Source organism: Schistocerca americana, chromosome 1, assembly GCF_021461395.2.
Source record: "Schistocerca americana isolate TAMUIC-IGC-003095 chromosome 1, iqSchAmer2.1, whole genome shotgun sequence".
NCBI lineage: Eukaryota > Metazoa > Arthropoda > Insecta > Orthoptera > Acrididae > Schistocerca > Schistocerca americana.
In genome coordinates this window covers 678,520,162-678,537,825 of record NC_060119.1, presented here as the reverse complement: position 1 = coordinate 678,537,825, position 17,664 = coordinate 678,520,162, and the positions used below count along the sequence as shown (strand labels likewise).

At 45.1% G+C, this 17,664-nt stretch overlaps 1 protein-coding gene across 2 annotated transcripts in view; it reads left to right on the top strand.

Annotated features, from left to right (window-relative positions):
* Positions 1 to 17,664, top strand: part of LOC124544736 (mesoderm posterior protein 1) — a 98,243-nt gene that overhangs the window by 60,830 nt on the left and 19,749 nt on the right. Inside the window, exon 2 of one of the 2 annotated variants that reach the window (XM_047123402.1) lies at positions 304 to 512. In XM_047123402.1, the coding sequence (XP_046979358.1) occupies positions 323 to 512 (190 nt within the window). In that variant the 5' untranslated portion in view covers positions 304 to 322. Of the gene's footprint in view, positions 1 to 270; positions 513 to 17,664 lie in introns of both variants that reach the window. The other variant, XM_047123394.1, reaches the window with a different exon arrangement.

The window sequence follows — 17,664 nt, the reverse complement described above, 5'->3', positions numbered from 1 at the left end:
CCGTCCTAGGGGGGGGGGGGGGGGGGGGGTACGGTGTGGCGACAGGACGGGCATCTGGCCACCCCTTAAATTAACCTTGCCAAATCCGATTAACCATGCCGACCCGACGTCATTGCGGGAAAAGGCACAAGCAAAAGAAAAAGAAAGAAAGAAACTGTAAGTACTCCTGTTGCTAATGGTTGGCTGGTTGGTTTGGGGGAGGAGACCAAACAGCGAAGTCATCGGTCTCGTGCTGATACTTGCTCGTCTTACTCGCTCGTCTCTCGGCAGGAAGCCGCCTGACTGACGGATGTTTTGCTGCAGCAGTGCCGGCGAGCCCGCCATGTCCGCCGACTCGGACAGCGGCGGCTACGAGAGGTGCTCGGCGGACGGCGGCGGCCGCGTGCTGGCCATCCGCACTCCGGCCGCGGTCCGCGCGTGCGCGCTGTCGCCCCCCGGCGCGGACCCCGTGCGCATCACGGCCGTCCCCAACGTCGCCTGGCGGCCGCAAGTCGCCTCGCAGATGGAGAGAGGTCAGTCAGGCAGCATACCGGCTGTGCTGTGGGCTGCTGGGTGCGCTCCTGTCTTCCTTCACTCTCAGTCATCACCGCCGAATCACCGGAGTATTTTTAGCGCAGCTGAAAGTACGAGGGTTATTCGGAAAGTATGGAACGATCGGTCGCGAAATCGAAAATAAGGTGAAAATCTCATGAAGCTTTTCACAGATGTGTTGGGCACTGTGTCTCGTACGTCCGTCGATCGCATCATGTCGCTCTTTTCAGTTCTGAGTTCACAGTGAGAACGTAAAGATGGCTAGAAATTAGCGTCTCCCGCCAAGTAAACTACTGTCCATTTAAATTCCTAGACCACGCAGGTGATGTGCTACAGACGCGAAATTTAACAAACTGGAAGAAGATACTATGATATGCAAATGACTAGCTTTTCAGAGCATTCACACTAGGTTCGCGCCGGTGGCGACACCTACAACGTACTGGCATGAGGAAAGTTTCCAACCGATTTCTAATACACAAACAGCAGTTGACCAGAGTTGCCTGGTGAAACGTTGTTGTGATGCCTCGTGTAAGGAGGAGAAATGCGTACCATCACGTTTACGACTTTGATAAAAAGGTAGGATTGTAGCCTATCGCGAATGCAGTTTATCGTATCGTGACATTGCTGCTGGCGTTGGTCGAGATCCAATGACTGTTAGCAGAATATGGAATCGGTGGGTTCAGGAGGGTAATACGGAACGCCCTGCTGGATCCCAACGGCCTCGTATCACTAGCAGTCGAGATGACAGGCATATTATCCGCATGGTTGTAACGGATCGTGCAGCCACGTCTCGATCCCTGAGTCAACAGATGGGGACGTTTGCTAGACAACCACCATCTGCACGAACAGTTCGACGACGTTTGCAGCAGCATGGACTATTAGCTCGGAGACCATGGCTGTGGTTACCCTTGTCGCTGCGTCACAGAAAGGAGCACCTGCGATGGTGTGCTCAACGACGAACCTAGGTGCACGAATGCCAAAACATAATTTTTTCGGATGAATCCAGGTTCTGTTCACAGCATCATGATGGTCGCATCCTTGTTTGGCGACATCGCAGTGAACGCACATTAGAAGCGTGTATTCGTCATCACCATACTGGCGTATCACCCGGCGGAATGGCGTGGGGTGCCATTGGTTACACGTCTCGGTCACTTCTTGTTCGCATTGACGGCACTTTGAACAGTGGACGTTACATTTCAGATGTGTTACGACCCGTGGTTCTATCCTTCATTCGATTCCTGCGAAACCCTACATTTCAGCAGGATAATGCACGACCGCATGTTGCAGGTCCTGTATGGGCTTTTCTGGATACAGGAAATGTTCGACTGCTGCCCTGGCCAGCACATTCTCCAGAGCCGGCAGGTGTGGTCGTGCGGTTCTAGGCGCTTCAGTCTGGAACCGCCTGACCGCTATGGTTGCAGGTTCGAAACCTGCCTCGGGCATGGATGTATGTGATGTCCTTAGGTTAGTTAGGTTTAAGTAGTTCTAAGTTCTAGGGGACTGATGACTACAGATGTTAAGTCCCATAGTGCTCAGAGCCATTTGAACCATTTTTGAACAATCTCCAGATCTTTCACCAATTGAAAACGTCTGGTGAGTGGTGGTCGAGCAGCTGGCTCGTCACAATACGCCAGTCACTACTCTTGATGAACTGTGGTATCGTGTTGAAGCTGCATGGGCAGCTGTACCTGTACATGCCATCCAAGCTCTGTTTGACTCAATGCCCAGGCGTATCAAGGCCATTATTACGGCCAGAGATAGTTGTTCTGGGTACTGATTCCTCAGGATCTATGCATCCAAATTGTGTGAGAATGTAATCACATGTCAGTTCTAGTATAATATATTTGTCCAATGAATACCCGTTTATCATCTGAATTTCTTCTTGGCGTAGCAATTTTATTGGCCAGTAGTGTATGAGGGCCTGGCAAAAGATTTCGCCTGAAGCTATGTAATCCACATAACATAACTGTCATGCAGTTTGTTCTACACGACAGTTCTCGGCCGCACTCGGCAGGGGCAATGAAGATGCCCCTGCAGCGTTTTCGATGGGAAGTGTTTGATCACCCACAATACAGCCAGCAATTGGCCACCCCTGAGGTTCAGCTCAGCTAAAATGAAATTCTTGCTATGAAGACAATATTTTGACACAGACAACGAACTGTAGTCCAGAGTAGAAAGTTGTCGAACAACACTGGCGGCTGTCTTATATTATGAGGGAATTGAAAAGCTGGTACGACGCTACGACAGATGCATAAGTCTGTGCAGTGACTGCGTTGAGAAGTATCTGGAAGCTGTAGCTATCCATTGCAAAATAAAACGGTTTTGATTTTCACTGTGGTTTCCATTTCGCGACCTATCGTTCCTTACTTTCTGAACAGCCCTCATAGATACATTGATCAACCGAAATATTATGACCACCGACCTACTATCGATCTAAACCCGTTTAGGCGATAGCAGCGTTATCTGGCTAGGAATGACTGCCAGTCAGACACACGCACGGTGCGTATAGTCCCAGTGAGCGTGCTGTCCGCGTGTAGAACTGGGAAGGCGCACGACATATCTGAGTTTGACGGGTGGCATATTGTGATGGCCTGGAGGATCGGTGCGAATATTACGGAAACTGCACGATGTTTCGGGTGCTCGAGGAGTGCTATGGTGAGTATCTTCAACAGGTGATGAAGCCAACGTTAAAACACGTACAGAAGTCGTGGGATTTGGCGGCCACCGCTCGTTATAGATGTCGGACGTCGTAGGCTGGGGAGACTACTAAAACCCTGACAGACGGCGAACTGTGACGGAACTACCACCAGACTCCAATGCTGGACAGGGTACAAGTGTGTCCCGACACACGGTGCACCCAACACTCCTAACGACGGACCTCTGCAGCCGACGACCCATGCATGTGCCAATGTTAACACCACGACATCGGCAACTACAACTGAAAATGGCATGTGACCATCCGCACTGGACGTTGCCGCATTAGAAGAGCGTTTCATGATCTGATGCATCCCGACATCTTCTTCATGATGGGAGAGCGCGAATCCGTCATCTTCCAGGGGAACAGCTCCTTGGTACCTGCACTGCAGGGTGGAGACAAGCTGGCGGCGGCTCCATTATACTCTGGGGAACATTCAAGTCGCCATCTGTGGATCCCGTGGAGGTCGTGAAAGGCACTGTGATGGCCAAGGATTATCATGCACTGGTTTCAGTCCACATACACCCCTTCATAACGAACCTGTTTCCCGACAGCAGTGGAATTTTTCAGTAAGATAACACTCCATGTCACAAGGCCAGGAGTATGGTGGAGTGGTTCGAGGAACACAGTGGCGAATTTCAGTTGTTCTGCTCCCCCCGCCCCCCCCCCCCCCAATTTGCCAGATCTGAACCCAGTCGAACAAATCTGGGAGGTGACTGCACGTGTCGTCAGAGCTCATCGCTACTCTCCCCTGAATTTATGAGAATTAGGTGATTTCCGTGCTCAGATATGGTGTCTACTCAGTCCAGCGACCTACCAAGGCCTCACAGTCTCCACGCCACGACCTGTCGCCGCTTTTGATCGTGCCAAAGGTGGACATACCGGCTGTTAGGTAAGTAGTGATAATGTTCTGACTGATCAATGTATGAGTCAGCAGAGCACGGGTAGAGGGGAGATGTTATGAATAATGTTTGTATTTACGTTGGATGGAACTTACGGAGAGTGATTTAACATTATTAGATGTTTAATATTATTTTACAAAATAAACTGATTCCATAAAAAACTGCACAGCCACAAACAGCCCTATGTACTATCATCTTATGTAGCAAGTACATCAGCCAGATATGATGAAAGACTCGTCCCTGTAGACTTCCGTAACGCACTGAAGATACACTAGTGGAAATGTTACAGATATATCGACGCTGGCATCAAAAACGCATCAAGAATCTTGAAAGGCCTTTCATGGAAACTAGAAATTCTATTTACCGTTTTCTGCACAGTTTACAAATGTTTTGGGCACCAGAATTAATGTCTCACCCATCTGGAACACCCGTGAACAAACTACAAATGTAAATTGTGATCATAATGTATTTCTGGAAGTATAAAGGTTTAAATATATTTTTTTGGCATCAACAATTTAAATCTAGGGACAATCACAATCCACTGGCAGTAAAACCGCGTGATTTTCTTGTCAGTCGGACCATGGCGATTAACAGTTTGAATGTTGCCACTACGCGTAAGGTAGATATAGCTACTAATCAGTGCAGCAGCTGCTTTCTATTTAGACTCCCACGAGTACCTTCTGTTACAAACAGTTTGTCTTCTGCCCAGCGATGAGCTGCAGAAGGTCTTCCTGGAAATCCTTGTTAGCTGTTTGTAGACTCATAGACTGGCATACCTAATTCCTACCTCATCAGCGTGGACACAGAAAACATCTGTTCCTGGATAAATACTGTGGCAGAGCTTAACTGCAACAAAGACTTAAGTTGGTTGGAACCTAGCTGTTTGTTGGCAGAATATTTCTGTGGGAGCTAATCATTGAAGCAGTATAGCTCTTGGGTTCCAGCGTATTTTACTTTCATTTGTGACGCCATTTGAGCAGGTCTGGCAACGGCCTTGCCGTAGCGGATACACTGGTTCCCGTGAGATCACCGAAGTTAAGCACTGTCGGGCATGGTCGGCACTTGGATGGTTGACCATCCAGGCCGCCATGCACTGTTGCCGTTTCTCGGGGTGCACTCGGCCTCATGATGCCAATTGAGGAGCTACTCGACCGAATAGTAGCGGCTTTAGTCAAGAATACCATAATAACGACCGGGAGAGCAGTGTACTGACCCCACACCCCTCTTATCCGCATCTCCCACTGAGGATGAAACGGCGGTCGGATGGTCCCGGTAGGTGACTCGTGGCCTGAAGACGGAGCGCTTTTGTTATGTGAGCAGGTCACTGCCCTACCCATGACGTCACAAGCCAAGCCCCTTATTTATGATGTCATCATCACACGTCAGAAGCCACGCATCCTTTCAGTGACGTCACGTTGGTGGGAAATTTAAAAAAAAGTTGCAAGATGGCGCTCTCAGGAAAGTATTTTTTAATTTTTTAACACCCTTTGAAGACGAAACATGAGTCACAGTGCTTAAAAACAGAAGGTGGTGGTTGTTGTAAATCATTTTTAAATCTTTTAAGATCCTTGAAAAGTGAAACAGCCGATCAAAGCGCTTAAAAATGCAACATGGCAGTGGAGGGAACTTCTTAAAAATCATTAGCATCGATTAAGAACTAAACAATCAATCACAGTGCTGTATTTTTTACCTAAAATGAAAGAGACAATTAGTATGTAGCCCACTATATTCAATAGTATCCAATTATACACCAGTATTTCAACATCAAATATTACGTAAGATTCACCTGAAAGGGCACCATGTTCAAAAAAGTACCTGATTGGTCTGACCTCTTTTATTAAAACTTCATTAGCGCGCGCACACACACACACACACACACACACACACACACACACACACACACACACACACACACACCTGAATTTTGCTATATGTTCATGTGTATTCTCTCTAACAGTATTTCCAACGTGAAAATTACGTAAGCACCTAAGACTCTGTCTCGTCAGTAAATTAACCTGTGTATTATACTTTGTGTCACTCTGTAATGGTAACTTGCATAACGCATCTAAATTATAATACTTTACAGAAGGGGATGGAAAGGAAAATTTAACTAAGAAAAAATACTCTTAATACAGATGTTATTACAACCAATTACTAAATGCAGCTGTAGTAGTAGTAGCAGTAGTGAATATTGGACCTACATTTTTGTTACTCAATGATGCCGGCACAGAGGACACCAGCAACAGCAGCGGCAGCGTCAGTGACTTACTGTCTGACAGCAGCTATTTCGTTTTTATAGCTATTTCTTCTGCTCAGTGATCAAGTCAATACTTTTGCAACCTCCAGACATGCCATATATCACCAAACTGACAAGGCAATACAGGTTGCTTCTCGCCCAAGGAGCAAAACATTTAGTCAGCGGTTCAGGCTTGCCGACGTCTGCCAAAGAATCATGCATGTTATATTTCACTGAGCTGAGAGTCAAATGTATTGGCGAGCCGCCCAATAAACTAAAATGCTTTATAGAAACAAGAACCATAATTTTGTCACTCATCAGTTATGATAGCCTGCAGCCATAACGTTAGTACTATGATAATTGATTATGTCAAATAATGTAGCGTTATTAACAGCTTGCCGACTCGTCCGGGGCGGTAACCTCTGCATGTACATCTCACTTTCTTCTTAAGACAGACTGGGGATAAAAATTGAGCCCAGTTCCATGGGAACTTGATCCAAAAGCTTACATTTCAAATACTCTTCTACTAACTAGGGCAGTACTTCATACTGACGTCCGTGACGATTCCTAAACTAGCATTTACAGTCATCTTGCAAACGGCTCGTTTACAGACACGCGTTACTGGAAATTGTTTTACTTTTACTTTCGTATACTTTCATTCGTGTCAGTTTGCACTATTAATTACGATACACGCTGTGTATAGATAACATGTAATCACCGTTTACAAAGCGTAACCATTATACAGGAAACTGCCACCTATAACTTGCTATGAAGAAGTCATACCTCAGCTGAGTGGGTCGTTTATGGGGAATATCTTTTGATTGCGCCTGCAAGTAACGAAAATTGAAAACACTTGCTTGATGTTCTGCAACTATTATCTAGTTCACAACTTCGGAAGCTCCGTGAGGCTTTTGGTGGACAAAGCTGTTACCCTTAGAAAGGCAGTAACGGCAGGAGACTGCAAAGAAATACAAAAAAACCTACAGTGGATCGACGATTAGTGCAGATACTGAGAGACGACCGTGCACGTGAATAAATAAGTGTTGCACATCAATCGGTGGGATGGTCTACACAACATTACTTCATACACGCAGCTGTCATATTGCCATCTGTCTAAAACTGCCGTAAACAAAGCTATTAATCCCTGTTGCATAACCAAGTTAAGAATTTGCTTTCGATATATGTGATGAACATGGCATAGAACCTGAACAAATAAATTCAAGTGTATTTCGCTTGACAAGTGACAAGTGTCACAGCTCAAATGGCGTATTTTTTTATGTTACAGGATAAGAAAATAGTGTCACTTTTATTTTATGGGTATTATACTGTAATTTATCGTATTACTAACTCTCTGTATCATTAAATTTTGTTGTGGCGACACTGAAAAATGGCTTCCTAATATGTGACAGTGTATGCACTCTCGAAAATGAATTTGGAGTTATGACATGCAGCAAATTTGCGATTTATCACACTCTGAAATATTTTTCCGGGATGAAATCCTTCCGTTTTTATTTTCTGATGCGACGTTCTTCATCCTCGTTCACATGCAAAATGAAATATTGTTCATACACAATCATTCTCCACGTCATAGGTACTACTGGTACAGCTTCCTATTGTAAGTAGTTTTGAATAAGATTTGTGAGTTAGAGATCTGTGTAATCACAAGAAATCACTTGTATTATCATATATAAATCTCACATGTAGTTGAAAACTGCTTGAAATATATGTAAAGTAACGGATTGACTGGCAGCACACTCCAAAAGCTATCTAGACAGCACTTGTTTTGCAAGTTTATAGCCAGGCAGTCACATACGTTGGCCATATGGTTTTAACGATTTGTAACAATTTTCCTAGATGTTTAACAACACATATAGCTTCTTGTATTTGTTTGATAACAATAATTAGAGCTTGGTGGTACTTATGCATGGAAACTATTTTTTCTCTTTTGACACATTTCGATTCTCATCGTTGCTGTTACCAATAAAAAAATGTGAAAAATAAAGACATGAAATTTTATAGTTTATCTCCTACAACAAAAAGTAAACAAACAGCGTTTACAAAGGTCATGTAACAATCCTAGTTCGATGTCGGCGGCATGCCCAGGACACTAAGATCGCTCTATAGATATTGCTAGTGCGTGATCACAGTGGACACTACTAATTTGCTATATCAGCACTGCAGCATCACTACCCAGCCTTCAGTGAAAGTCGTAAGAATTTGTAAGAAACCCCCACGGTGCACTGTGTTAGCTACCGCTGTCCAGTGAGCACAGTGACTGACTTGAAGATTACAGCAGCTGATACACAAAAGCATTGCGAGGCAGGTTAGCTGCGCTCTGTAAAACGTACACCACGCAGTGATAACAGCCAGAGAGGGTAGGACAGTGTAAGCACACCAGGGCTAGAACCATGTTATGAGCTACGTGAATGGGTGCTGGGAAATAGTGCAATATATGCACCACAGAGCAGGTATGATTAATTGTGAATTTAGGGACAGATTCATTCGAATTCCAGCAGTACTAAAACGACTCCAGGGACACCCCAGACAACAAAATGGATATCACCAGCTGCAGCGACGTGTTCGAGACCAGGTTTCAGCAGCCGCCCCTCGCACTAAGCCCACCCTGTGCCGAAGTGCAGCAGACCTGCGTCTGCGCCAGCCGACACCGGCTTTCTGCAGGGAGACAGTGGGCCTTGTCCCTTACATGGTAGGCTTCCCTGTCATTGCAGAAGAAGTGAGCCACAGCAGAGGTGGCAGTGAATGGGCGTTCAACCAGATGGTAGATGGCAGTGCGCCACTGACGTCAGGGCCTTGATGTGCTCATAGGCAGCCAATTTGTGGCCCAGCCTCATTTCAGCATTGCAGGCTGCACATACTGTCCCACTGGGCAGAGGCCAGCCATCTGCTGACCATTGCCAGTCCATTGCGCCTGAGTGCTTCACATTCTCGGTATAGAAATGTCCCACCCCTCCGCCCCCCCCCCCCAGCCCCCCCACCATGGGCCACAACAGAGTGGTGACAGAGGTCGTACCCTCCCTCAACAGAGAGGGAGTCAGTAGCTCAGACGTCGCCTCCAGTGGACAGCAGAGGGTGTGCCACGTCTGCTGTGAAACATACGAGATCCGACTACAGTATCTTCAATGTCGGTAGAGTGAAACTGTTATTTCTGTTCTCTGGCAGATATGAGGTCAATATTAAGAGTTCTCGTAACAGCAACGTTACCTCTGTGAGGTCAGATGAACTGGCGGATGAATCCCAATTAAGTGTCAACTGTAAGGATTAATGATCAGAACCTGTATGACGTCCATAGTGTCACTGACTTGAGCAGAGTTATCGTAACAGCAAAGTTACTTCTGTGAGGCCAGAGGAACTGATGGATGACTCCCAATTTAGTGTCAACTGTAAGGATTAATGATCAGAACCTGTATGACGTCCATGGTGTCACTAACTTGAGCAGAGTTATCGTAACAGCAAAGTTACTTCTGTGAGGCCAGAAGAACTGGCGGATGACTCCCAATTTAGTGTCAACTGTAAGGATTAATGATCAGTACCTGTATGACGTCCATGGTGTCACTGACTTGAGCAGAGTTATCGTAACAGCAAAGTTACTTCTGTGAGGCCAGAAGAACTGGCGGATGACTCCCAATTTAGTGTCAACTGTAAGGATTAATGATCAGAACCTGTATGACGTCCATAGTGTCACTGACTTGAGCAGAGTTATCGTAACAGCAAAGTTACTTCTGTGTGGCCAGAGGAACTAATGGATGACTCCCAATTTAGTGTCAACTGTAAGGATTAATGATCAGAACCTGTATGACGTCCATAGTGTCACTGACTTGAGCAGAGTTATCGTAACAGCAAAGTTACTTCTGTGAGGCCAGAAGAACTGGCGGATGACTCCCAATTTAGTGTCAACTGTAAGGATTGATGATCAGAACCTGTATGACGTCCATAGTGTCACTGACTTGAGCAGAGTTATCGTAACAGCAAAGTTACTTCTGTGAGGCCAGAGGAACTGATGGATGACTCCCAATTTAGTGTCAACTGTAAGGATTAATGATCAGAACCTGTATGACGTCCATAGTGTCACTGACTTGAGCAGAGTTGTCGTAACAGCAAAGTTACTTCTGTGAGGCCAGAAGAACTGGTGGAGGACTCCCAATTTAGTGTCAACTGTAAGGATTAATGATCAGAACCTGTATGACGTCCATAGTGTCACTGACTTGAGCAGAGTTATCGTAACAGCAAAGTTACTTCTGTGAGGCCAGAGGAACTGATGGATGACTCCCAATTTAGTGTCAACTGTAAGGATTAATGATCAGAACCTGTATGACGTCCATAGTGTCACTGACTTGAGCGGAGTTATCGTAACAGCAAAGTTACTTCTGTGAGGCCAGAAGAACCGGCGGATGACTCCCAATTTAGTATCAACTGTAAGGATTAATGATCAGAACCTGTACGACGTCCATGGTGTCACTAACTTGAGCAGAGTTACTTCTGTGTGGCCAGAAGAACTGGCGGATGACTCCCAATTTAGTGTCAACTGTAAGGATTAATGATCAGAACCTGTACGACGTCCATAGTGTCACTGACTTGAGCAGAGTTATCGTAACAGCAAAGTTACTTCTGTGAGGCCAGAAGAACTGGCGGATGACTCCCAATTTAGTGTCAACTGTAAGGATTAATGATCAGAACCTGTACGACGTCCATGGTGTCACTAACTTGAGCAGAGTTAATTCTGTGAGGCCAGAAGAACTGGCGGATGACTCCCAATTTAGTGTCAACTGTAAGGATTAATGATCAGAACCTGTATGACGTCCATGGTGTCACTAACTTGAGCAGAGTTATCGTAACAGCAAAGTTACTGCTGTGAGGCCAGAAGAACTGGCGGATGACTCCCAATTTAGTGTCAACTGTAAGGATTAATGATCAGAACCTGTATGACGTCCATGGTGTCACTGACTTGAGCAGAGTTATCGTAACAGCAAAGTTACTTCTGTGAGGCCAGAAGAACTGTCGGATGACTCCCAGTTTAGTGTCAACTGTAGGGATTAATGATCAGAACCTGTATGACGTCCATAGTGTCAGTGACTTGAGCAGAGTTATCGTAACAGCAAAATTACTTCTGTGAGGCCAGAACAACTGGCGGATGACTCCCAATTTAGTGTCAACTGTAAGGATTTATGATCAGAACCTGTATAACGTCCATAGTGTCACTGACTTGAGCAGAGTTATCGTAACAGCAAAGTTACTTCTGTGAGGCCAGAAGAACTGGCGCATGACTCCCAATTTAGTGTCAACTGTAAGGATTAATGATCTGAACCTGTATGACGTCCATAGTGTCACGGACTTGAGCAAAGTTATCGTAACAGCAAAGTTACTTCTGTGAGGCCAGAAGAACTGGCGGATGACTACCAATTTAGTGTCAAATGTAAGGTTTAATGATCAGAACCTGTTTGACGTCCATAGTGTCACTGACTTGAGCAGAGTTATCGTAACAGCAAAGTTACTTCTGTGAGGCCAGAAGAACTGGCGGATGACTCCCAATGTAGTGTCAACTGTAAGGATTAATGATCAGAACCTGTATGACGTCCATGGTGTCACTAACTTGAGCAGAGTTATCGTAACAGCAAAGTTACTTCTGTGAGGCCAGAAGAACTGGCGGATGACTCCCAATTTAGTGTCAACTGTAAGGATTAATGATCAGTACCTGTATGACGTCCATGGTGTCACTAACTTGAGCAGAGTTATCGTAACAGCAAAGTTACTTCTGTGAGGCCAGAAGAACTGGCGGATGACTCCCAATTTAGTGTCAACTGTAAGGATTAATGATCAGAACCTGTATGACGTCCATAGTGTCACTGACTTGAGCAGAGTTATCGTAACAGCAAAGTTACTTCTGTGTGGCCAGAGGAACTAATGGATGACTCCCAATTTAGTGTCAACTGTAAGGATTAATGATCAGAACCTGTATGACTTCCATAGTGTCACTGACTTGAGCAGAGTTATCGTAACAGCAAAGTTACTTCTGTGATGCCAGAAGAACTGGCGGATTACTTCCAATTTAGTGTCAACTGTAAGGATTGATGATCAGAACCTGTATGACGTCCATAGTGTCACTGACTTGAGCAGAGTTATCGTAACAGCAAAGTTACTTCTGTGAGGCCAGAGGAACTGATGGATGACTCCCAATTTAGTGTCAACTGTGAGGATTAATGATCAGAACCTGTATGACGTCCATAGTGTCACTGACTTGAGCAGAGTTATCGTAACAGCAAAGTTACTTCTGTGAGGCCAGAAGAACTGGTGGAGGACTCCCAATTTAGTGTCAACTGGAAGGTATAATGATCAGAACCTGTATGACGTCCATAGTGTCACTGACTTGAGCAGAGTTATCGTAACAGCAAAGTTACTTCTGTGAGGCCAGAGGAACTGATGGATGACTCCCAATTTAGTGTCAACTGTAAGGATTAATGATCAGAACCTGTATGACGTCCATAGTGTCACTGACTTGAGCAGAGTTATCGTAACAGCAAAGTTACTTCTGTGAGGCCAGAAGAACTGGCGGATGACTCCCAATTTAGTGTCAACTGTAAGGATTAATGATCAGAACCTGTATGACGTCCATAGTGTCACTGACTTGAGCACAGTTATCGTAACAGCAAAGTTACTTCTGTGTGGCCAGAGGAACTGATGGATGACTCCCAATTTAGTGTCAACTCTAAGGATTAATGATCAGAACCTGGATGACGTCCATAGTCTCACTGACTTGAGCAGAGTTATCGTAACAGCAAAGTTACTTCTGTGAGGCCAGAAGAACTGGTGGAGGACTCCCAATTTAGTGTCAACTGGAAGGATTAATGATCAGAACCTGTATGACGTCCATAGTGTCACTGACTTGAGCAGAGTTATCGTAACAGCAAAGTTACTTCTGTGAGGCCAGAAGAACCGGCGGATGACTCCCAATTTAGTGTCAACTGTAAGGATTAATGATCAGAACCTGTACGACGTCCATGGTGTCACTAACTTGAGCAGAGTTACTTCTGTGTGGCCAGAAGAACTGGCGGATGACTCCCAATTTAGTGTCAAGTGTAAGGATTAATGATCAGAACCTGTATGACGTCCATAGTGTCACTGACTTGAGCAGAGTTATCGTAACAGCAAAGTTACTTCTGTGAGGCCACAGGAACTGATGGATGACTCCCAATTTAGTGTCAACTGTAAGGATTAATGATCAGAACCTGTATGACGTCCATGGTGTCACTAACTTGAGCAGAGTTATCGTAACAGCAAAGTTACTTCTGTGAGGCCAGAAGAACTGGCGGATGACTCCCAATTTAGTGTCAACTGTAAGGATTAATGATCAGTACCTGTATGACGTCCATGGTGTCACTGACTTGAGCAGAGTTATCGTAACAGCAAAGTTACTTCTGTGAGGCCAGAAGAACTGGCGGATGACTCCCAATTTAGTGTCAACTGTAAGGATTAATGATCAGAACCTGTATGACGTCCATAGTGTCACTGACTTGAGCAGAGTTATCGTAACAGCAAAGTTACTTCTGTGTGGCCAGAGGAACTAATGGATGACTCCCAATTTAGTGTCAACTGTAAGGATTAATGATCAGAACCTGTATGACGTCCATAGTGTCACTGACTTGAGCAGAGTTATCGTAACAGCAAAGTTACTTCTGTGAGGCCAGAGGAACTGGCGGATGACTCCCAATTTAGTGTCAACTGTAAGGATTGATGATCAGAACCTGTATGACATCCATAGTGTCACTGACTTGAGCAGAGTTATCGTAACAGCAAAGTTACTTCTGTGAGGCCAGAGGAACTGATGGATGACTCCCAATTTAGTGTCAACTGTAAGGATTAATGATCAGAACCTGTATGACGTCCATAGTGTCACTGACTTGAGCAGAGTTATCGTAACAGCAAAGTTACTTCTGTGAGGCCAGAAGAACTGGTGGAGGACTCCCAATTTAGTGTCAACTGGAAGGATTAATGATCAGAACCTGTATGACGTCCATAGTGTCACTGACTTGAGCAGAGTTATCGTAACAGCAAAGTTACTTCTGTGAGGCCAGAGGAACTGATGGATGACTCCCAATTTAGTGTCAACTGTAAGGATTAATGATCAGAACCTGTATGACGTCCATAGTGTCACTGACTTGAGCAGAGTTATCGTAACAGCAAAGTTACTTCTGTGAGGCCAGAAGAACTGGCGGATGACTCCCAATTTAGTGTCAACTGTAAGGATTAATGATCAGAACCTGTATGACGTCCATAGTGTCACTGACTTGAGCAGAGTTATCGTAACAGCAAAGTTACTTCTGTGAGGCCAGAGGAACTGATGGATGACTCCCAATTTAGTGTCAACTGTAAGGATTAATGATCAGAACCTGTATGACGTCCATAGTGTCACTGACTTGAGCAGAGTTATCGTAACAGCAAAGTTACTTCTGTGAGGCCAGAAGAACCGGCGGATGACTCCCAATTTAGTGTCAACTGTAAGGATTAATGATCAGAACCTGTACGACGTCCATGGTGTCACTAACTTGAGCAGAGTTACTTCTGTGTGGCCAGAAGAACTGGCGGATGACTCCCAATTTAGTGTCAACTGTAAGGATTAATGATCAGAACCTGTACGACGTCCATAGTGTCACTGACTTGAGCAGAGTTATCGTAACAGCAAAGTTACTTCTGTGAGGCCAGAAGAACTGGCGGATGACTCCCAATTTAGTGTCAACTGTAAGGATTAATGATCAGAACCTGTACGACGTCCATGGTGTCACTAACTTGAGCAGAGTTACTTCTGTGAGGCCAGAAGAACTGGCGGATGACTCCCAATTTAGTGTCAACTGTAAGGATTAATGATCAGAACCTGTATGACGTCCATAGTGTCACTGACTTGAGCAGAGTTATCGTAACAGCAAAGATACTCCTGTGAGTCCAGAAGAACTGGCAGATAACTCCGAATTTTGTATCAACTGTAAGGATTAATGATCAGAACCTGTATGACATCCATGGTGTCACTAACTTGAGCAGAGTTATCGTAACAGCAAAGTTACTTCTGTGAGGCCAGAAGAACTGGTGGATGACTCCCAATTTAGTGTTAACTGTAAGGATTAATGATCAGGACCTGTATGACGTCCATAGTGTCACGGACTTGGGCAGTCTGTTCCTTGTGCTGAGTCTGTGGTAGTTACGTGCTTTATGAGACATGTTTGTCCCCTTATCGCAGGACGATGCAGGGAGTCCAGAGGCCACATGATTAGACATAAGGAATAAATACGGTGGTGTTGTCGATTAAGGATTGTTCTGTTCTTGCTATTGTTGGATTTGTAAAATATGAGTATGGGTTGGGGAAGGGCAACACCAGGAATACAAAGTGTCGCAGGTCCAAAAGCTGTGCAATCGTTATTGAATGAAGTAGCACGGCTAAGGGCAGAAAATACATTTGCGAATAATGAACTGACAACGAGAAATGTGAAGGCAGGACCGTTAAGATCACAAAGTCTACGAGTAGAGCCAGCTCTTGCGAACCTCTTACTCATTTTTCTGACAGCTCATCTGAGAATGTGTTCTCGTTTGTGGAGGATCTCCTGTGATTTGCTGAGATATGGTGTTGATCGCAGAAGCAATTGTTGCAAATAGCGAGATTACATTTTTCAGGAGAAGAAAAGTTCTTTACATACTGCACTGTGGCACTAAACGAGAGAGAGACTTTCAGGGAGTTGAAATAAGGATTATTGCAAAGGTATAAAAACATTATAGTACACAGTTCTTCCATGGACAGTTAAGTGTGTTTCCTAAGAGGTCTATACAGCCTTACAGGGGTTTTCAGTCCGGATTAGAAAAACTAATGTGTGTGCATATGAATTGATGCAGCATGATGAGGTGAACAAGATGTTGTTACAGGAAGCCTAGCAAAGGGCACTCGGTGCTTTCCTGAGGGGTTTAGCCCCAGAGATATCTAGGGTGGTGCAGACTAGGGCGCCTAGAGTTCTCTATTCAGCAGTCAGGCTAGCGATGGAATATGAAGAAACTGACTTGGCATCAGGAGTAAGAGATACAGGAAATACATTTGCAGCGAATGTAAAATATTTCAATTGTAAGTGTATGGGACGTGTGCAGAGTCAGTGCTGTCGGCTACTGAAGAACGGGGGTGGTATGAACCATCAGTAGTATAATGAGAATAATAGTAGGGGTTGTCTAGGTGGAAATAAGCACTCGTTAAACTATAAAGGAAACCCAAGAACCGCCGAAAGGTGTTCTCAGTAAAAACGACCGCAGGAAATACGAATGCAGAGGGAGACTGTGCTGTCGTTGGTATAGTAGGGAAGGAAAGGTGAAAGTTTGTGTTGGATACAGTGGCACATGTATCAGTGAATTTGACAGATTTAGTTGGTAGGAAGCAATGGGGCACATCACATTATAATTTGTTTGGGACAGGGAATAACGATGTATGGCTATTGAGATCGATAATGATGAATTTTCAATTGGAGGCAAACAAGTTTCGGCAGTGTGTACAAATGATTAGACTTTCTGTATCAGGATCATGCCATAAACGGCCTTCGACGACATGTAGAATTTAGTCGGAAGACATTCCGGCTAGAGGAAGCTTTTGGCAATGTTGATCAGTCACATGGACTGTGTGTCGTAGCAGGCCATCCACTTGAACTGCAAGCTTTACATTAAAGCTTAATTCGCTTGATAGTGTTTTTATTGGCACAAGGAAGTCGTTCTGGGTGAGCGTCGTGCCTGTCTTACAAGTTAGTATGTTATGTAACGCGGAACCGCTGGAGGGCAGTGATGTACTGGATGCATCATGCTGTCAAATGAGACAAAGTGTTGTACTTGTACAAGAAAAGGACTATTACGATGTGGCCCTGCAGTCACGTTGCAACCAGGAAGGCGAGCGAAGGCTGAGGGTGAGTTGCCCAGTACACACACAGAGACGTCAGTGAGGCAGCGTTACCTGCAAATACATTGCTATCAAATAGACTTCACAAAGTTTTTAGCTTCTTCAGAACTACAGAGCGGCCGGGTGTGGGACACACATGCCGCAAAGGAAAGCTGATGTCTCATCAGCGTGTCGTGACGTTCCTACTGCAGATCACTGACAACGATGAGCGTGGAGTGGGCATTGGCAGCAGGCAAAGCAGCTGTGGCCCACCTGAGGCAGTCTGGTGACCCCTCTCCGCTCCTACCACAGCATTCTCGATGATCACCATGTGCTGGGCTCAGGTGGAGTCTGCTGACAGTGGGCCAGGATTCTGGTTGTCATGCAAAGAGAT